The following is a 21,426-nucleotide window of genomic DNA, read 5'->3' on the forward strand; positions in this document are numbered from 1 at the left end:
GGGACCCCGAGGGTCATCCAGTCCAACCCACAGCCTGGGTGGCATCCCCAAAGCTTCTGCTTCACCTCCAGGAAGTGTTTTCTCTTAGGCGACCTAGATAGGCAGAGACCGAGGTTGGGAACGAATCTCCATATCGAGCTCGTTCCCATCCCAACCAGCCTTGTTGTTTCTGGTGGGCGCGGAACATCCATCCGGCGCTGCCATCCGGCGCTCTTTCGGGACTGCTCCGGACCCATTGGGAAAGCAGAGCGCGAAGGCTGCCGAGGTTTCGGTGAGGCGACTTTGGGAGACTCCAAGGGGCCGCGCGCGGCGGCTGCGGAGTAGCAAGGAGGGCGAGGAAATCCAACCCAGGCGCTGGCAGATCCCGAGGGCTGGCTGTGTCGCCTCAGTCAGTTAATCCCCTTTCGCTCCTCCAACTTTTGCTCTGTGGCCGGGGGCGGGGGGGAGCGCGCAGTAATTATTTGAGTGTTTTAATCAGCTTGCTTGTTTCCAATTCCACTAGTTGCAAATTTGGAAAGTTTCCAGTATTCCATTGCCCTCTGTGTGTGTGTATGCAAAGCTGGACTTTTTAATCTGTTCCTCCCACAGGACGTCGTACAGTACTTCATAGGCAAATGTTGTTCGTCACGAAAAGTGGAACTTGGGATTTGTCCACATACCCATACAAATGAGAAGGAGGCGTGTTATCGCTCCGTCTTTCCTTCCTGGGAGACCTTCCGCCCCCAGAGCTGATACTTTGTAAGCGCTTGGTAGCAAGTACAATGTTCCTTTTTTATTATTTCGGAAAGCTTTTGATGGCATGCAGCCTCAATCACGCATATTGTCTAGACTGGCAGCAACCGATAATTTGTTTTGATTGGGCTTGTGCTGAGGTTTTTAATTGCTGAAGGGGAGTGATAAAATGTGGTTTACTATGTCTGATAGGGATATGTCCACATTATAATATTCATTAAAAAAACAATTTAATGGTCTTTTTATGCAGCTGGGAGAGCAGTGAAACACGTGAAAAATAAGATAAATCCTTGAATGGTTACCCATCATCTCTGTTGGGCATTTAAGCCTCTCATGAGCAGAAGCGCTTTTTCCCTTACCCAAGATGTAGTGGATGTAACAGCATATGTCATGGGTAGGCAAACTAAGGCCCGGGGGCCAGATCCGGCCCAATCGCCTTCTAAATCCGGCCCACAGACGGTCTGGGAATCAGTGTGCTTTTACATGAGTAGAATGTGTCCTTTTATTTAAAATGCATCTCTGGGTTATTTGTGGGGCCTGCCTGGTGTTTTTACATGAGTAGAATGTGTGCTTTTATTTAAAATGCATCTCTGGGTTGTTTGTGGGGCATAGGAATCCATTCATTATTTTTTTTCAAAATATAATTTGGGGCCCCCCCCCACAAGGTCTGAGGGACAGTGGACCAGACCCCTGCTGAAAGTTTGCTGACCCCTGTGATGGCAGGATGTTGTCTGTCAACTCAGAAGTTGGCAGCATCAGCATCACTTTGAAACTCCATAGCTCAGTGGCAAAGCATCTGCTTTGTATGCCAAAGGCCCCAGGTCCAATCCCTGGCATCTCCAGGTAAGGCTGGGAGAATAATAATCATAATAATTTATTATTTATTCCCTGCCCATCTGGCTGGGGTGAGCTGCCGCCAGTCAGTGTGGGCAATATTGAGCTAGTTTAATATGTCTGACTCAGTATAAGGCAGCTTCCTGTTCCCACTGCACTCAATGGCGCTTACTCCCACAGTTAAATGTGTATATGTCTTCACGGTTGCTGTGAGGCTAAAATTAGATAATCCTATAAATGCCACTTTGCTAGGAGGCAGGATGCACATGCAGTGTAATGTCATTGAATCTCGCCCTTTCTGTATTTCCCCCCCTTCAGTAAATGGGTAGAAGCTTGAAGGTGCAGTGCATTGCATGCACAGAGACTGAGCATCAGCACACTGAAGCTCATAAAAGAGAGCTTCTCACAGGCTTCAACATGAGATTTTTTTTTGATGCAGAAATACTGTTACGTAAGATCAGGTCTTAAATTCAGGCTGCATTTGTATAATTGAAGTCAGACTCCCCACTTCCACCAATATCATGTCCAGGAGAAAATCAGGCCCTGGTGTCTCTAGCAAACAAGGGATTTAAGTAGTATGGCTGGCTCACCTCTTCTCTTCATCTCTTCTCTGAGATCTAAGCTGTGTTCACACTGTGCACTTTTGCATTTCCAGTGCTGGGTTTTGAATGTGTTCACATGACATTGTAAAAAATGCTTACCGTATATATCCTGTATTTTTCAATAAAATAATACTGTTTGATGAGTTGTTTCTCAAACTAGCTTCACCATGGCTGCAGTTCTTAAGCAGCTTCTAATTTGCCTCCAGCCAAGGTGTGAACGAACACCTTTGCATGAGGTAAAGACATCCCTGCCCATAAACACCCCCTGGTGTGTACACAAACAGAAATGAAATTGTCACCAATGAAACCATGCTGGTATGAACAGCTGGAGGCAGAGAGATGTGAAATGCACCAGAAAAGAAAGAAAAAACAATCTCACTGTGCTCCAAGACAGTAATGTGAGCACTACCCTTAGAGAGCTAGTTAAAGGATAGACAAGTACAGGACTGGATAGACCAGCGACAAGCATTATTTAGATCTTGGCATAATTTAAAAAGTCATCTGTAAGCAATCAGTTCAAATCTTTGCAAAGGTGATCTGTCCCTGGCCTGGAGAGCCTGACTGGACATGGAGAAAGGGGGATGTCAGAGAGAAAAAGTAGATGGCAGAAAAAGAGAGAAGAGGTGGCCCTGTTCACTTTTGGTTTTGGCCCTTCCTACTGTGGCCCCCAACAGATTTCCCCTGAAAAATGTGGCCCTCAACAGAAAAAGCTTGCCCACCCAATGGGCACTTTATATGTTCAGATATTTCATGAATAATTTTTAATAGTCAATGTATTACAGTAGAATAGTATGCCCAAACAGGCACTTTGGTTTTAAGGAAGTATTAGATACTGGCCTAGTTTTGTTTCCAGTGTATCGGTTACAGGTAACAGAGTACTAGGTGATCAAGAAAGAGAGAACAATGTGTTCTGAATGACCAGCGATAATAAACTGATTACAAAAATGCTTTTTCAGTATTTATTATTTATTGCATTTTTGCACTAGGGTGTCTCAAAGCAGCTTACACAATAAAAATAGAAATCACAAAGACATTAAGTCAATTAGATTTCCCCCCCCAATAAAGGAAATCTAGAACTTAGTGGATTTTGTGGTTACAGTGACACTGTTGAAAAACAGTCTCACTAATCAACACTGTCAGTTTTAACAACAAATCCTAGACCATGGTGCTAAGATACTGCTACTCTACATACTAAGACACAGTCACATGTCTCCTATATTCTGAATCTGAATTTTATCCCCCACCAGAACAGCAGCCACTCATACCATAAAATCTTGTACCGATCTACTAAATTTATACAATAAAGTTTCCCCTTTTCCTTTCAAAAAGAAAAGAGAAGGTAATGTAATTACATTTTAAACTTTAGTAAATCAAATACAGAAGAAACAATATTTAACAAATGGTGTCTGTCTTTTTTAGTACCGAAAAGCCAGCTTAGAGCCAAAGCTTTTACTTCATACTCATCATGTCAAATCTTGATTTTATGTTCTCCTGTAGGAACAAAGCTAATCCAAAATGCAGCAACAAGGCCTTGCAGTTGGCATGTTCCTAATTTATTAGGTGCCTTACATCAAAGAAAACAACATAAACAACAAATTGAGTGAACAGTGAAGCAAATCTAATATTCGGATAAATCTTTTGTACATTTCATAGGCAGTACAATATTCTCCTGCAACAAAAGATAAATATGAATCACTGCTCTCTTTCAACCAGTAATGCAATATGTTCGTTATAACAAAAGAGTACAGTGTAATTAAAGCGCAACAGGAGCTGAATGGCCAAAAAAATAAGATTCAACTAAAATAGCATTGTTTTAAGTACCTTACTCATCAAACTAGTTTACTTTTTTGTTACATGACAGTTTTGGACATCTGAAACCTTAGACGCTCTTTCTAACAAAGTGTTGACTTTGTTAAATTTCCTTACCACAGACTTTGTTCTCTATTATCTCCAATATCTTTTTTGCCTAAGCCAGTCAACAGTCACTTCCGTACACCAGCTTATATGCCAATCAGATAATCAGTAGAGAAACTCTTCCATATGTGGCTGATAGCAATTCAGCAAAATGAGTTAACAAGGAATCTCATCTTGCATCTTTAAAATGTTGTTTAATCTGACATGAAAGAGCCCCAAAACATTTTCAACTCTGGCTATGGCAGCTGTATCCGCTACAGATACCCTAGCAAAGAAGTAGGAAATAATTCACATGTAAGACAAACACCATCCCTCCCCCAGAAGATACTGCACAGTATAAAGTAGCTCCCGGGTTTAAAAGCTCAAAGAGATTATAATCAAAATGATTAAAAAGTATTTTCGCCTTGTATTTGAATGCCCGTGGATATTTCTGAATGACACTGATAATTAAGCCTTCACCTCTGTGTATTTCAAAATACTGCATTTCATAAAATACTGATATTTTATGTAATCCAATAAGCGTGGGTTTTTTTATATCTCACTGGGCCAGTGCAAAGACTGCAATCACTTTAGGGTGACTAGGATATTGGGAGGAGGTTGTGAAACACTTTCTTCTCTAAAGCCTCCCCTGCTCTCATACTAATTCTCCAACAGGCCTTAACCATGGCTATGTTACGTGTCACCAACACTAATCACAGCTAATCCTAGCAACTTTCTGTAAGAGATGGAAGGGGAGAGAGACCGCACAATACCATGAATAGCTTTACACTGGGACCAGCTCAATGTGAAAAATCCCCAAAGGAATTACTTCCTTTAAATTAAAAGAAAAAGAAAGCTCTATAAATCTTCACTGTATGGTGTGTTCACACAGATGGGATTCAAATGGAGGTTCAAAATGTTGTAACTTACTTGTGGAGCTCCATTGAAAGCTGTTTAAGATTTGTCCCCTTATAAAAGAGCTAAATATGGCCCCATGATAGGAAATGTAAATAAGACAGCTTCATCCTGCTACAAATGGAAGCTTGAGGTAAAATGAGATTTCAGGTTGCATTACAAAAACTTTCACTAACAACAAACATTAGCCACAAAAGTAATTGAAACCAATTATCCTTTATTGGCTGTGTGGGTGTGTATAAACAGAGATGAGCACAATTTTCAGTTCAGTATTGTAAGGTTTGCTTTCTTAGAATTAGATTCTGAGTCTGAAAGAGTCTTCCATTGAAAAACAACAACAGTGTAGGAATCTTTAGAGATAATCATTTGTTCCCTGTTCTTTAATTAGGGCTGACATATCAAAATTGGCAGACGCTGACAATTTGATTCAACCTTGTCTAAAGATAACCAGACTAAACTTTCATTGGTGACCCAGAGGCTGGAGCTCAGGCCACAACTCAACATCTGTTTCACCTGAAATGCTTCTAATTTTCTGTCAGTCTGTGCTTCAGTAATAACAACAGGTGCCATCCTGACCATTTTTTTTATTTCAGCCATCTCATCCACATCAGACTTTTCCTTTCCATAATGAGGCATATCAAGGTCAAAGTGCATAGCAACTGTAACCACACAGCCGTTCGCAACCTTATCTATACCCATAACCTTTCCCCCCCACCTGGTCTCCTACTAAAAGCTCTCAAACAGTTTACATCTGTTGGGACACAACAAGGTTCCCTTTGTATTTTAAAAGTGATGCTAACAAAGATTTGGTGCAATAATAAAATTCAAAAAACACAATGCAATCCTCTTCCCCAAGCTCATTAAATTTTACTAGATAGAGAAGGAAAACGTTTATCTATTTTTTCGTTTAAAATCCAAAACCCTCACAATGGACATAGAAGTTCCAGTACTGATCCATTATATGGCCTGGCATAAATTCTTCATCCTTTATTAGAACTCTGCTGTTGAACTGTAGAAATCTCCTGGATGGTGTTGAGGAATCAAGGTGGTAGGGAACCTCTGTTAGAAAGATGAAATGCACTAAATTAAAATATCTAGCATGAAGTATAAGGAATGCTTTAAACCCCCAATTTCTTAAGTGGTGAGATATTTAAGACAACCAGTGCTAGCTCGCAACATTTTGACGGGGGGGGGGGGGGAGGGACCTGCAATTTTTTACTTTGCCGTTTTCATGACAATAGGACTTGTACAGCACTTATTTAGGAAAGTGTGTCATGGCACATGTGCAGAGTGAGATTTTCCTCCTCCTCTCTTAAAAAAATCAATTATTTTCTGCACATTTAAGGACAGTGAAAGAGCTTCCACGTAAGAGAATCCAAGTATGATTTACAGATCAGATTGACTCCATACCTCTTTATTTAGCAATAAAGCCATACCATGACATAATCGTTGAATTCATGTATTGTTTACACCTGCACATCCATCGACAAAAAACCAAATGCACAAAATATTTTAAACTGTAAGGAAAACTTTTTTTTACATTTGCATTTTGTTTTCCTGCCCCCCAAAATTAATTTAACTATTCATTCTCCAAAACACCTTTTCCTCTAAATTAAAAGGAGAAAATATTCAAACCAAGATACCAAAAAAACGATTTGTTTCATTTGAGTCGTGGCACATCAGAACATAGCAGAACATATCTGCAATCCAGGATTCAGTCCTGAAAATGTGAAGTAATTGGAGGCTCCCAGCCTGCATGTGTGCACATGTGTGTGGGTGGGTGTGCCAAACTGGGTCTTTGATCTAGGTGAAACAAAACCTAGTTTCACCTCTGCTTTCTGTGGCAGTACTCAGTGGCATGGAGTTCTGGCACCTCTTTTTTTGCAGCCATTTTGGCAGCCATTTTGTGTGGGCACCCATGACACTTTTATCAGTTTAAGTACTGGCACCTCATTTTTTTAACCAAAAAAGAACTGCGTACTATTATGTATTATTTATTACTCTATATTGTTATCAGTGCTTTTCCTCTAGAAAAAAGGGTGCTGGTACTCACCATGAAGTTGTTACAGTGAGTGCTGCACTTTTAACCAGTGCCTTTCTTCTGGAGGGGGGGAGTACTGTGTACCCTTGAGTACCCCCAGAAAAAAGCAGCAACTATTATTCTTGTATGGATATTATGTTATGTTTTATTATTGTATGTTCTATGTTGGAAATCTCCCTGTGGTCTTTTGATGAACAGTGGTATATACATTTTAAAAAACAAATAAATAAATAACAAATAATATAAGCAGTCACCTAGTGAACAGGAATACAAATCTACACTGAAGTACCAACACAACTGAAGTCGAGTCATATAGCAAATTTTAAAGAGGTTTTCCTTATGTGTTTAGGGTGGGGGGAAGTAGGCTGTGTGCACTGTGCAGAGACCCTTCTAATCCCTGGATCCAGCAAATGTTAAAATATAAGTCCGTTTAGTTTCCTGTTGAGGTGATTGCCTAGTAGTTAGAAAAAGACAAAGGTGAGAGCTGAGAGTTTGCAGTGATGTAATTTAGAAGTAAAGCAGCAAGCTGGAGAGAAAATCAGGGCAACGCTTGAGAGCAATGTTTGAGTTATGTTTGAATCCAAGGCTGCAGCTATGGGAGAAATTAGACTCTTTTGGGGTGTTGATGCTGTGAACCCCTCCATCGCATGCTCAGGTTGTATATACAGTATGTGTAAATAAACCATATATCATGAAGACTCTGCTGTCTCCATTGTGCCTCATTTCCAAACAGAAATACAAATAAGTGCCTGAAACCCCTGGAATCTCCCACCACTCAGGGATTTGGGTGGCATGCAACACTTAAAAAAATAAACAATAAACACACATTCATCCACCACAATGGTTACAAGTTTTCGAAGACCTCTCTCTTCTAAGTAAAGAAATAGGATTGTCTGGATCTGTTTCCACACTTCTTACAAAACAGCATCTTCTCTGGGAAAACTGAAACATACAGTTGCCCTTCTCATATTATGTTTGCACACTTCAGTTTACATGTGTGTGAGCACCTCTAGCTACAAAAAGCAACGTGGTAGGTTACCCTTAGGGGAGCTGCTCATGAGGAGGCCTAAAACTCTGCTCAGACAGATGTTTTAAAATACAATAATGCCCTGAAGAAGATTCTCAGTTAAAACAGATATTGTATGTCACTATCCAGATGCTCTCCCCATTTTAAGAACTAAATCCTGATTAAGTCTTTCAGTATCAAAAGCATTTAACACTCCATCAATAAATGCATATCCTTAGTATGGGTTATTTAAAGAGCAATAAGCTTTATTTTGGAAGATTCACTGCAGATGTGTAGTATATGTTCAGTATCTCTAAGAGGATGCAGGTTGCAACCATATGTTTAGATAATTAAATGTTCTATTTTGGCTTTGCTGTTCATTCCCAATCCAATATGTATGTGGATTCATAAGATATACAACATCCTACATATATTTGTTATATTATACAGCAAATCAGATAAATGAAGAAGGCAGGGCTTTGTAAAGTGTCTTTCACAGTTAGACTACACTGAATTAGGAAAAACCATAGAATATTTAAAGACAACCATTGTCTAATAGCACAGGCTCTGAAGCAGTAAACAGAAAATGCACGCTTTGCAGAAAGAAAAAGGGTACAATTCAACAGCAAACTAATCTTTTTTGTGCCAAGACCAAGAGTTTGCAATAGTCCTACCACCAAAATTCTACTTGCGACAAACTTGTGACAAAACAGGATTGCATGTGGTCTTATTTCACTTACTTGTTTCACTGACTGCTGTCATTATTTCCTCAGCTTCTGTTTCAGGGGACAGAGAGATTTCCATTTCTTCCTGAGGAAAGGGTGCAGTTTCCTGCCTTATATTCTCTGCATTCTGAGAGGAAGCAGCCTTATGACTAAAACAGCAGAACTCAGCACCTCGGCTGTGTTTGTATCTTGTAGAGTTTCTCCCTGGTTGAAAAAGATCAAAATTATCTGTGTAACATGCCAGTCAAGGGAAGTCTTGAACCAGAGCGTCCAATACATTCAATCGTTCCTATGCCACCAGCGAGAAAACTTGTCTTGTTAGCATTTCTGAGGCACATGCATGGCTCTACTAAAAAATGCTATTATGTCCATAATTTAGATAGAAAAAGATAGAAAAAGTGTGCAGTAGAAGTCTGAGGATTTATAAACCCTGTCCTTTTGGGGGGCATTTTCATCTAAATGGAATTCACATTTTAGTCAGCACATACCAAATAGCTTATTTTGTTGCACTGTTAACTCTGGTTCCTTAGAAACATGAACTTCAGCAATAATTTTTGATAACAGAGTTCCACAGTATGTGACCTGTATAAAGGCAAATATACGTCACTGAAGATGTTATTTACTTCATTTTTTAAAATGCATCAAGAAATATTGAGCCCGTGTCAAAGTAATATATCTACTTTATACATTTCCTGCAAGTCGAGTATGGAAAAACAAAAAGCCAAAGTCAAATGCAGAAGACTACACAGGACTATAATGCTTTGCGGCTTTCCCCCCTTCTTTTTCTTGCTTATTTTTTAAAAATACACTTTTTGGTTGATGACAGTTTTCCTTAAAAATAATGATGAATGAATTGTACAGAATATGATAATGATGATAATAATAAACAACCAGTTGCTGTGCTCATTAGGCCTGGCCCACCTGAGCAGATCCTGCTTCTTCTAATAAAGAGTTAACTTCATTTACACCATGTGATTTATTGCTGACTCGCTCCTGACATTGCCTGCCTGCCTGTGCTCAGACAAACTACCACTACACTGCTCACTTTCATGCAACAAACTTCACACTAACATTAAATTTTATGTCACCTATTAAAAAAAAACAATGAGCCTACCTTGTTGTATACGTATTTCCAGCTTACAGAAATGTCACTTCCTAGTAGTGCTTTAATCCATTGAACTAGATTTTGGTAAACTGTGTTGTTGCCAGCTTTGACTTTACCATTTCCCAAAAGGCTGCCTTTATGTTTGGAATCCTAAATCAAAAACAAGGAACACAAAACAATTAAGAATTATAATCCCCTACACTTTGAACCACTAGCACCTCTTAGACTATGTAATTGTCTGGGCTGAAGATCACCATGATGTGCTCCAACTATTTTGTCAGTAGTAGCTGCCTGCTAATTCTATCATACCAGCCTCACAATTTCCCCCTTGTCCACTTGCTTCCTGTAATAAGCAGAAATTGTCCCCAGCTAAGCAGCTGACTGGAAAAACTGCAGTTTGCTGTACATCTGCTGCCATCATAGTGCTGCAAGGGAAGGCCAGAGGATAGAGAAAATACAGGCACTACAGCACTGCATTTCTTTGCGAGCAATGCATGTTGGGACGTAGTTGCATCTGTGTCCCCACACCCTCTTCTGACACTAAGCTAGGACACAGCACAATCAAATGGCATAGGCCAGCCTTTACTTGTGTTCCTGCTTATTTTTGATAATACAGGGCAAAAGAGCACTCTTAGCACCCAGCTGAATCAGGGTGGAGGGGAAGAGAAGCCAGAAAATAAACTCTGAATATTTCTTTTTAATGCTAGAATTTGAACCAGGTCCTGATCGTATTATAACATATATGTTGCCTGAACAATGCAGTAATGGAGCAGGCAAAATCATTACAACGTTATTTAGGCATAATTTCCTCCTGACCTCACAATTCACCCCCCAACCATATTTGTATACCTGCAATGTCAGGTAACACTTCCTATATGAAAGCTTATGCCATAATAAATTTGTTAGCTTTAACATGTCACAGGATTATTTGTTGCTTCTAATGATCAATTAACTTTTGCTAAGATTACTCTGCGGTTTTTTAATACATTTAGCATTGATATTTACATTGCTTTGCAACTGAACAATCTACCTGTACTGTGAATTCTAGAACATCATCTCCGGACTTAATCTTTCCCAGTTTGAGCAGATCCAATAGCTGATTTTTCTTCCATCTGCTTGCTTTGAAGTTTAATTGTTTTTCAGAATTCTGACTGTTAGAACATTGAGAAGAACTTGGGCTGATTCTGCTTTGTGATAGCGAATGAGAAAATATCCCTGCAGGCTCTAAATTAGCATTAAGCGAGTGTCTATTTTTTGGGATGTTTTTCTGATGAGTAGCGAGATAGCTGTGTGTAGATTCTAATTCTGGTTGCATCTGCAAATCCTCATTTACATTTGAGTATTGCTGTGAAGACACATTAGAGAAAACATGTTGACTTTCAGGGGTTTGCTGAATAATAAGAATATTATTATTGACAACAGTACTTTTAGCAGATGAACTATTTAGTGTACACATTCTTGGGAATTTGCTTCTCTGTAGCGCCACTGATGTATGATCAGTATATTCTATGTGTGTCTGTTGAATAAGGCAAACTACATGTTCTGAAGGCAATGTTGGCTGATCTATAGTATGGTTTATAGTATGATCTAACATACTTCAAATGTGTTACCTTTGTTAACTCCTCGGTGTTATATTCCTTGGGTTTGTTTTCAGGCGCTGTTTTTTGGGGACCAACTCCTTTTTGCTTTTTCTCTTTTCCATTCCCTTCTGACATATTCAGAGACCTGTTTGGATACTGGCTGGATTCTTGATCTAAATAAATATTGTCTGCGACCCAACTGTTTTCAAGGCCTATAGCTATATCAGAGGAGGGTGCTCTTCTCCCAGATGGATCATCTTCCGTGTTATTGCGTTCACAAGAGCCATGTGTGCTTGGGGCACATTTTGCGGAATGTGAAGCCTCCTTTTTTGCACTCTTATAATTTTGTATTTTCTGGCCTAGTTCTTTCTGCTTCTGTGCCATGAGCAAAAGACTCTTTTGTCTGGAAACAAGCTTTGCTATCTGTTCCCTTAGGGCTCCCTGTTTAAAAGATTCTGCAGAAGCTCTGAAATCAAATTTAAAAACAATTGAACAGTCAATTGAACTTCCATGAAAAATACATCTTGTTTAAAATGAACCACCCATTCCATTCAAGAATATGGCTTGCCTCTAAGCATAATGATCAGATCCATCTAGTTCCATTCCAGGTTAGTCTCATATGTGTTCATTCGTAAGTCCATCACATCTCTTTCTGCATTAATATGTAGATTTTTTTTTAATGCAGATTTTTTTTAAAAAAAGAATCTGCATTAAAATGTGTATTCCAAAACATACTTTCTCACAAATATATATGGCAAAATGTATTCTGTTCTAAAGTACAGTGGTGCCTCGCAAGATGAAAATAATCCGTTCCGCGAGTCTCTTCGTCTAGCGGTTTTTTCGTCTTGCGAAGCAACCCTATTAGCGGCTTAGCGGATTAGCGCTATTAGCGGCTATTAAAGGCTTAGTGGCTAAACGGCTATTAGCGGCTTAGAAAAAGGAGGGGGGAGCGAAAAAAATCGCAAGACTCGCAAGACGTTTTCATCTTGCGAAGCAAGCCCATAGGGAAATTTGTCTTGCGAAGCAACTCAAAAACGGAAAACCCTTTCGTCTAGCGGGTTTTTCGTCTTGCTGGGCATTCGTCTTGCGGGGCACCACTGTATACACATTTTGCATGCTTCTCCTTTTTGTTTTTAAATTGCACCACAATATTCAGAGATGTGCAAAATTAAAAAGAGTAACAGAGTTCAGATTCATGTATTAATCCAGGAGGTAGATCAGGTCAGTTTGTATCAAAATCTGCAAAGAACAAATTTCTCAAGCTTCCCTAATAATGAATCACAAAAATAATGAATAACAAAAGCTTTTTTAAACCACCCTAAATGAAGGTAGCAAACGTTTTTTAAAAGGCAGAATCCTATTTTGAAATATTTTAGTCATATTGATTTTTATTTAAAACAATACAAATAAATAAAAGCATAATTCTCACAACAGCTAAAAACAGATGCCAAAGCAGCACAAGATCTGTACCAGGATTGATTTAACTTAATGGGAAGTATACAAGGTTTAAAACTAATGAAGGGTCTGAGAATGTTGGTAGCATACTATAATTTTGCTTGATTTCAAAGTAAAAAATAATAATTCCATGCTCTATTTTGTAAAAAAGAAAAGAAAAGAAAAACCTACAGTTTTTCTTCTGCCTACCTGTATTTCTTAGCAAGATCATCCCTTTCTGATTTCTGTTTGGCAAGTACAGCATTCAAAATGTTCTGTATCTGAGATAGATCTTGGATATATAGATCTGTTCAACATTTACAGATTTAATAAGTTAATAAACTAAACTGACATGCCTCCTTTTGATAATTTGTAACAGAGGCAATAAAAATGTGGCAGTTAAAACGATGTGACAGAGAAATCAGCTTGCATTGTCTACTCTTGAGCTTTTTAAAGCAAATTTCATTCTACAAATTGCTTTACAACGCTATACAATTTTGTATGCAATACAAAATCAATGCCAATATCACAGAGAATATTAATTTATTTCTATTCTGTCCTTACACCCAAAGGAGCTGAGGACAGTAACTAATAAACTAGCAAAATCAAACAATTAAAATTTTTTTTAACAATCCAATACAGTCGTACCTTGGATCCCAAATGCCTTGGTACTCGGACGTTTTGTGAACGTTCTTTGGAACCCGAACGACCGATGGGGCTTCCACGGCTTCTGATTGGCTGCAGGAGCTTCCTGCAGCCAATCAGAAGCCGCACTTTGGTTTCTGAATGTTTTAAAAGTCAAAGAGACTTCCAGAATGGATTCCATTCGACTTCCAAGGTACGACTGTACCTTCACAATTAAGCATTTCAAGGCTGGCAGGAACAGCATCCTTCAGTAGCTTTCAGTCATTAAACATCTGAGTGAACAGGAATATTTTTAAATACCTCCTAAATATTAAAATAAGGAAGGTAGATGGACCTCAATGAAGCAGGAACTGCCACCCTGTGCCAATGAGGCAGCACCCAATGGTGGCACCTCTTCTTAAGGAAAGCTGTCTTTAGGGACCATGCCCTTTGCTTCCTGTATCTCCATTAGAGTTATACACTGGATCCTGAACTGAATTGGGACAATTCAGGGCAACACAGGATTGGGATGGATCATATTGAGGCAGCTCCCAATTGCTCCAGTTCGAGTCCCAAGCTTCAGACGTTTGCTCCTGTTCAATGTAGTAGGTTCACCAGTTTTTACAATGGGAGTCTTTCCAGCATCTATGAACATGAATCCAAGACGCAACTTTGGAGTTACAAAAAAATTGTTACTCCAACATAAGAATGAAACACACATTTAGCCAATCTTTCATGAGTTATACAATTTATCCACACCTGCATCTCTTTGGCTTTTTAATTCAAAGAGCAAAAGTCTATCTTGTTTCTCTTCTATATTCTGCAATACTTCGTTGATGGACTCGTGCTGTCAAATGCAAATCATTGTTCGCTTTATTAAAGACAGGCAGTTTGGAACTGAACTAAAACATGAAAACTTGGAAAGCGGCCAGGTATTTTACCTGAGCCAGCTGTGCCGGATGGATAGGTGCACACAACTTACAAAGAGAGAAAGGTGTACAGTGATTTACTGTTATGAAGGTTTGTGCTGCTACTGTCTGTAAAACATGTGGTCTGATCCAAAGAGCCATCAGCAAAAAGCAGAAGTGCAAGCACCAGGGGAAGAGTTCATGACATGCAACGATACATAGATTCTATAATACTTATGCTGGCAAAAACAACACAACTACAAGTGGAAGAGTAGTTTTGGAATAAGTTCCACTTTTCTTGTGCAACACAGTAACATGAACTTACCTTTCCTGCCCCGACCTGGCCACAGTGATCCATGCGACGGTCATCTCCAGGCTTGACTACTGCAATTCGCTCTACGCGGGGCTGCCCTTGAAGCTGTCCCAGAAACTCCAGTGGGTACAGAATGCTGCAGCGAGGCTCCTCACGGGGTCTCTGCCATGGGAGCATATTCACCCAGTGCTTTTCAAACTGCACTGGCTCCCGGTGGAGTACAGGATCAGATTTAAGGTGCTGCTTTTGACCTTTAAAGCCCTTCACGGCCTAGGACCCTCGTACCTACGGGACCGCCTCTCCCGGTATGCCCCATGGAGAGCCTCAATGTCCATAAATAGCAACACCCTAGTGGTCCCGGGCCCTAAGGAAGTTAGATTGGCTTCAACCAGAGCCAGGGCCTTTTCAACTCTGGCTCCAGCCTGGTGGAACGCTCTGCCTCATGAGACCAGGGCCCTGCAGGATCTGATTTCTTTCCGCAGTGCCTGTAAGACAGAGTTGTTCCACCTGGCCTTTGGCTTGGAGCCAATTTGATTCCCTCCCTCCCTCCCTCTCTTTCTTTTTTCTTTTCCTTCTCGTCCTGCGATGAGGCTACATTTTAATATTTTAATGTTTCAATATTTTAATGTTGTATTTTTTAATTTTTTTTAAAGTTGTAATCATTTAACTTGTTTTTATTATTGCTTGTAAGCCGCTCTGAGCCCGGCCTTGGCCGGGGAGGACGGGGTATAAATAAAAATTATTATTATTATTATTATTATTATTATTATTATTATTATGAGGTGCAGAATATCCTTTGTGTAAGTGAAATACACCTTGTGCGTGCAGAAAGGCATTTTTTAAACCAGCTTTGCCTGGAACTCTTATAAGAAGCTGCTGCCTAGGAAGTCCTGATGCAGAGGAAAAGACTGTGCTTGGAACAGTCAGGAGCGAGTTGTTCTGCATCTCCCTGACTGGGTAATGGCTGCCAAAGGGGAAAGAAGGAGTCAGGTTATTCCTGCTCTCTTTTGGCATGGGCAGGGGTTGCTTTCATGGAGTGGGAGATTTCTTTATTTATTTCCTTTCTTTTAAATATGTTATTGAAATATTACTATTTAAATCTTGTGTAAGTTGTATCTTATTGTATTGTTTGGATTTTGTGTTTATAAGTTTTATGAGCTGCCTTTGGGGCCTTTTTGGCCAAAAGGTGAACAGAAACTCCACATAACACAAACATAATTCACGATTCAGCAACTTCATACATGCCACATTTGATGCTAACGCATGGAAACAAAACTGCTCAACTATCTATACTCACTGTGTCACAGCTCTGTTTAGCTGAATTGAGCTGTGAAACCATGTTATCCTCTTCACAGCCACTGCAACTACTACGGATTTTTCTAGACCTAGAAGTGTGCAACTCTTTTTCGCCTAAATCAAGAAATAATGATTATAGTTTCAAAATAAGTTATGAATGTACCAAATCAACATAGTATCAGCTTGAGTACACATGTATTAAGTACGGGGGGGGGGGATCTGGTTGTGCACATGCACACGTGTGTATTTGCCATTTGATACCTTCTTCTGAAAATCAAATCCACTTAAGACACACTAAAATGGAGAATTAATTACAATAGGACCAGGGTGCTGGAAAACAAGTAACTTCAGGAAGCTTATCGTGCTATTGGATGCTTTTTAAAAGGATAAAGGAAGTTGCAGTTAATATGAAGGAAGGGACATACCAAGCACATCAGTCATCTGATGAGCCTCTTTGGTCTCAGTAGCACCATAAGATTTAAGGAGTACTTTCATTTGGTCACAGGTGGCTTCATCCAGGGCATTGTTCCCACAGGCGTCCATCTCATTTGGGTTTGCACCATGAAGTAGTAGACACTGTGCTGCCTGCAACATATTTCTTAATTATTCACTCCTATGGTCTAGTTACTATTTTTTTCATGTTCTTCTGCTCTTACAATTGTCCAGAGACTGGCCAAATGTTAAGATCAGAAACAGACATTCAGCTTCCTTTTTCCAATTCGTTTTAAAATTGTATTTATTTTATTTTACAACATTTATATACCACTTCAGGGTAATAAAACCTCAAAACAGCTTACAAAAAAATTAAAACAATAACATTATAGTAAAAAAAACCGTTTACAGCAAGAATATACGTTGTTGCATATATGTTGCTAACTGAAAAATGATGAAGGAATTAGAAGAAGAGGAAAAGATTTGTGATAGTCAATAAACTGGTACAAAGGGAGTAACTCCAAGAGATGCTGGTAAAATAAAAGAATCCAGAAGCAAAACCTAAGTTGGACTCTGTGTTTTGTCACTACCTACTCTATCAAAGGCTAAATGCAGAGACAGGCTTAGGGATGGATAAATCTGACAATTTCAGTTCTCCCATTTTCTCATTTTTTGAATACTATAGTCCACACTCAACACTCAGTTCTGCAGCAATTTATACTCCCCCCCCCAAAAAAAAACTTCATGAAAACTAGTCAGCATGTTAGTGCATATTTCTCCTGATAAAGACATTTAAGTGTAGTATTGGCTTATACATATTCCAATACTATGCAAGCAGTTTCCTCAAGATAAAAATTTATATGATGTGTTCACTAATATATACAATTTATATATTGTTTTCACTAATACATGTATTTTAAACAGACTTTCCACTAATATAAGCATTTATGTACACATTGTTTGGTTGGGCAACTGTGTCACAAAATTCAGAGAAGTGATGAATTTAAAATGATAATCATGTTTCAGTTTCTGTATCAGTTTGCAAATTAGATAGCTCTCATTAAAATGCAAAAATACCAAGCAAACCTAATTTCTTCCCCATCCGTACCCAGGCCATAGACATCAAAAGCCCTTCAAACAAGGTGCTTTCTGTATCAGAGGCTGCTAATATTTTGGGGCCTGTGGGCGTACTTGTAAACCAGAGAAACTGAAGTTAGGCACTACATACATACATTGCAACCAAGTGCATACCACAACCTTGTCTATGGACTACAACAGAATGCTTCTCTTAAGGCGAGTTTCAATGAGGTGGAGGAGGCACAGTGGGCTCTAATGAAGGCCTCTGCAGGCACCTGTGAACCGTATAGTTGTCATGTTGGCAAACCCTTTATTAATTCAAACAGGTCCATCTTAATTAGGATTTGAAACACGCTTTCAAGCTGGTAAACAGACGGTGGACAAGAGAGAGGCTGGTTAGCACTACATTACCTCAAAATGGTTGCCTGAAACAGCATCATGAATTGGAAAAACACCATCCAGGCTTTTAGAATTCACATCAGCACCAGCTTTGAGCAGCTCTTCGATAATCTCAGTAAAGCCCTTATTGGAAGCTTCATGAATTGCTGTCCAGCCTAGTAAAACCAGAGTTAGATATGAGTCTGTAAGATGCATGAGCCTTTACCTAATGTTGCTGTTGTTGTTATCAAGATACCATTCATCATTCAAGGATCACAGGGTGGTTTATGTATAAAAACACAAAAATACGTAGCATAATAACAAACTAAACAATGACCCTCACACACAGTTTAATTTTTTAATTAGTCAAAAGCCTGGGTGAAGTGGGAAGCTTGAGCCTGGTGTCTAAAGATATTTGCACCCCACAAATGGGGAGCCACTGAAGAAAAGCCCACTTAATAATGTTGCCACATCTAATAATATGTAATAATTTTACTACATTGGCCTGGATCCAAATGACTGTAGAGCTTGTTCCAGGTGCCCAAGAGGACTTTGAATTTGAAAGGAGTTTTGAAGGTAGATTATGATCTGTTGTTCACAGAAAGCAATTCAAAGTCCCATCCAAATTTCTTTTTTCCAACTATAATAGCGCTTTAGATCCAGGCCACTTTACATATTTGCACACCTATTCATCTACTAGACATCTGTTCGAATACAGTGTGTGTGTGTCCATATGTATATATCAGTATATATATATTTCTCCATGGAGCATAATATTAATCCTATAAAACCATGAAGCATCCTTATTTGGATGTTGCTGTTGGCAGTGAAGAAGAGAATTTGATAAGAGAGAGAGAGGGGGAGAGAGAGATGATTCTAGGGTCACAACATAGCAGAAAACATTTAAACTATAAATTAAGAATACCACACCTGCATTATCTTTCTGATTTACACATGCTCCAGATGCTATTAAAGATTTCACTAAAGACAAATCTCCTTTTTTAGCAGCCAAATGCAAACAAGTTTCTCCTTTGGCATTTGTTTTGTTTATTCTTGGTTTTATGGTACACAGCAGCTGATTAGAAGAAGCTTGTTTCTCCTTTTCACTAGAATGTGAAGAGTCTAAAGACATATTTTGCACTCATTAATAATTACATAAGGTATTTTATTTTGAGGGGCACTGCTACACCAAATGCTAGATGCTGGACAATACTTTTTAAAGAAATACCACTTGCCAAAACATGCTTTCAAAGACACTGGTGTAAAATATTCACACATCAGTGTCAACATTAACAACCTTTTGAACATCAGCTGTGTAAACCTAAAACAATTATGTCTCCTAAAGTTTACATAACATTAATCTGTCTTCTTCAGTCTTCTGTTATCAGATAGCATCTATGCATATATGTGTGTGTGTGTGCGCGCGTGTGTGTGTGTGTGTGTGTGTGTGTGTAAAAATATAAAATAACCATGAGTTCATATACAGTGGTACCTCAGGTTACATACGCTTCAGGTTACAGACTCCGCTAACCCAGAAATAGTACCTCGGGTTAAGAACTTTGCTTCAGGATGAGAACAGAAATCGTGCTCTAGCGGCGTGGCGGCAGCAGGAGGCCCCATTACCTAAAGTGGTGTTTCAGGTTAAGAACAGTTTCAGGTTAAGAACGGACCTCCGGAACGAATTAAGTACTTAACCTGAGGTACCACTGTAGCCTTATCATGTGTCCCTTACAGATAAAAAAAAATGGGGAGAAAATGGAGAAGAGCAACGACTTAAAAGAGAATGAATCCAAGCAAGGCACAAATGTAAATACTTCATACAACAAATGTGGAGAAGTAACTTTAGAAGACTTAATGGTATTGCAGAGTGATTTATTTTATCCATTATAACTAATGATCCTTAGGACATTCAAGATAAAATGGAAACATCAAGAAAACTCCCACCCAACATACCTGTGCTTATATGTAAAAGGTCAAGGAGATTCCACTTTCAAATATATGTGGGACATTCCATTAACTTAGAATCTTAAACTAAAGATTCTCGGATGTGAGAAATCCAGGCTAAGAACTGTTACTGTGGACATTCATTTGGGAAGGGATTGAAACTGGGGAAGGGAGGGAAGTGAAAACAGAATTTTAAGAATTTTTTATGACTTTTGTGTTCAGTTATTATGACCAATATTTAATACAAAAATGGGAAATTCGTGGAAGGGAACCTAGGTCGACCTTAGAAAAGGATATAATGTTTATAAGAGTTCTGTATAAGTTAAATTTGACTAATTAAGAAGAGTTAAGTTTAAAAAAAAGATAACAATATGGTAAGGATGGGGACAAGAACTTGCTGAGCTAATTACTGGAATCGGGATGTACGAAGGGGAGGTGAGGGGAAGTCGGGGAGTGTGGTTAAGAAAGAAAGGTTTTTGAAAATATACATGTTTTGTTTTTGTTTGTGTGTGTCTGTCTTGTCTATATAAAATGTGAAAACCCAATAAAAAATTTATATATATATATATAAAACTTAGAATCTTAAACTAGTCAAGGAAGAAAGGAAGGACTGTATGAGCTTTGAGTCAGGGCTGGCCCACCCCTGAGGCAAGCTGAGGCAGCCACCTCAGGCGGTGGAAGCCCAAGAGAAAGTGTCCCCATGGCTGCCCTGCCTTGGCAGGGACGTGGTGGCGGTGGCTTCCACCAAGATTTCATGAGATCTCATGCAGTCTGCAAGATTTTGTGAGAAGTTGCCGGAACCCACCACCATCATCTCCACTTCATGGGTGCCACTGCACGACCCAGGTAAATGAGGCTGTGGTGGGAGCGACACCTTCCCATTTTGCCTCAGTGAAATGGGACATGCTGCCCCTGCTTTTAGTCCTCTCCCAGCTGCGCCTCAGATATTCTTTTGGAGGCCAAGGTATGTCTGAACAATCTCAAAGTGATGGGAAATCTGACTCAATTCAACCACAATATTCACTTCTGCAATGTTATTAACTGCTTACCTGAGGGGTGGTTAACCTCTTCTTATTTAGAGATTGCCGAACTACAATTCCCATCAACCCCAATCAGTACAGCCAATGGGATGTTGGGAGTTGTAATTCAGCCACATCGAGACGGCCACAGGTTAACCATACCTGTCTTACCTAATGAATGTGGGATTTCCTGCTCCTCAGTCGAATTAAACTGTAAAGGAGTTGCACTATTGCTAGAACACAAATGTTCGTTTTGGCAATCCTCAATGGATATAGATTCCATTCTTTTACTTTGGATAGTTTCTAATTCATTTGACTGTAAAGATACATCTGGAGTATTGTTTGAATTTTCTTTATCATTCTTCTCACTGTAACATTTTCCAAGGATCTGAGTTTGTAGTGATTTATCTGTTGAATAAAAAAGTGCAGCGTCTCCATGAAGAATGTTAATGAAAATACCATAAAGTATATTATTACAGACATGATTAGTATGAGCTGCCTGCTGCTCTTGAAATATTCACCAAACTTTTTAAGATTCCACAGAAAATTATTACAAAATGCTTCTATA

The 21,426-nt window shown here is 39.2% G+C and overlaps 1 protein-coding gene and 1 long non-coding RNA gene across 11 annotated transcripts in view; one reads left to right on the forward strand and one right to left on the reverse strand.

Annotated features, from left to right (window-relative positions):
• Positions 1 to 174: 174 nt before the first annotated feature.
• On the forward strand, positions 175 to 2,311 carry LOC144329216 (uncharacterized). Its single transcript, XR_013394682.1, has 2 exons — positions 175 to 271; positions 589 to 2,311. It is a non-coding gene; the product is annotated as an uncharacterized LOC144329216 (long non-coding RNA).
• An 804-nt stretch (positions 2,312 to 3,115) lies between these two features.
• ANKRD31 (ankyrin repeat domain 31) overlaps positions 3,116 to 21,426 on the reverse strand; it is a 49,942-nt gene continuing 31,631 nt past the window's right edge. For 5 of the 10 annotated variants that reach the window (XM_077936288.1, XM_077936287.1, XM_077936291.1 and 2 more), the window contains 14 exons: positions 21,030 to 21,266; positions 18,826 to 19,017; positions 17,929 to 18,071; positions 16,434 to 16,593; positions 16,010 to 16,122; positions 14,725 to 14,874; positions 14,251 to 14,338; positions 13,078 to 13,174; positions 11,464 to 11,899; positions 10,884 to 11,198; positions 9,863 to 10,003; positions 9,237 to 9,330; positions 8,764 to 8,952; positions 3,116 to 6,035 (listed from right to left, as the gene is read on the reverse strand). In XM_077936288.1, coding sequence (XP_077792414.1) covers positions 5,884 to 6,035; positions 8,764 to 8,952; positions 9,237 to 9,330; positions 9,863 to 10,003; positions 10,884 to 11,198; positions 11,464 to 11,899; positions 13,078 to 13,174; positions 14,251 to 14,338; positions 14,725 to 14,874; positions 16,010 to 16,122; positions 16,434 to 16,593; positions 17,929 to 18,071; positions 18,826 to 19,017; positions 21,030 to 21,266 — 2,507 coding nt within the window. In that variant the 3' untranslated portion in view covers positions 3,116 to 5,883. The remainder of the gene's footprint in view (positions 6,036 to 8,763; positions 8,953 to 9,236; positions 9,331 to 9,862; positions 10,004 to 10,883; positions 11,199 to 11,463; positions 11,900 to 13,077; positions 13,175 to 14,250; positions 14,339 to 14,724; positions 14,875 to 16,009; positions 16,123 to 16,433; positions 16,594 to 17,928; positions 18,072 to 18,825; positions 19,018 to 21,029; positions 21,267 to 21,426) is intronic. The other 5 variants (XM_077936292.1, XM_077936289.1, XM_028748641.2 and 2 more) reach the window with 5 other exon arrangements.

The sequence above is a fragment of the Podarcis muralis genome, chromosome 11 (genome assembly GCF_964188315.1).
Source record: "Podarcis muralis chromosome 11, rPodMur119.hap1.1, whole genome shotgun sequence".
NCBI classification, from domain to species: Eukaryota; Metazoa; Chordata; class Lepidosauria; order Squamata; family Lacertidae; genus Podarcis; species Podarcis muralis.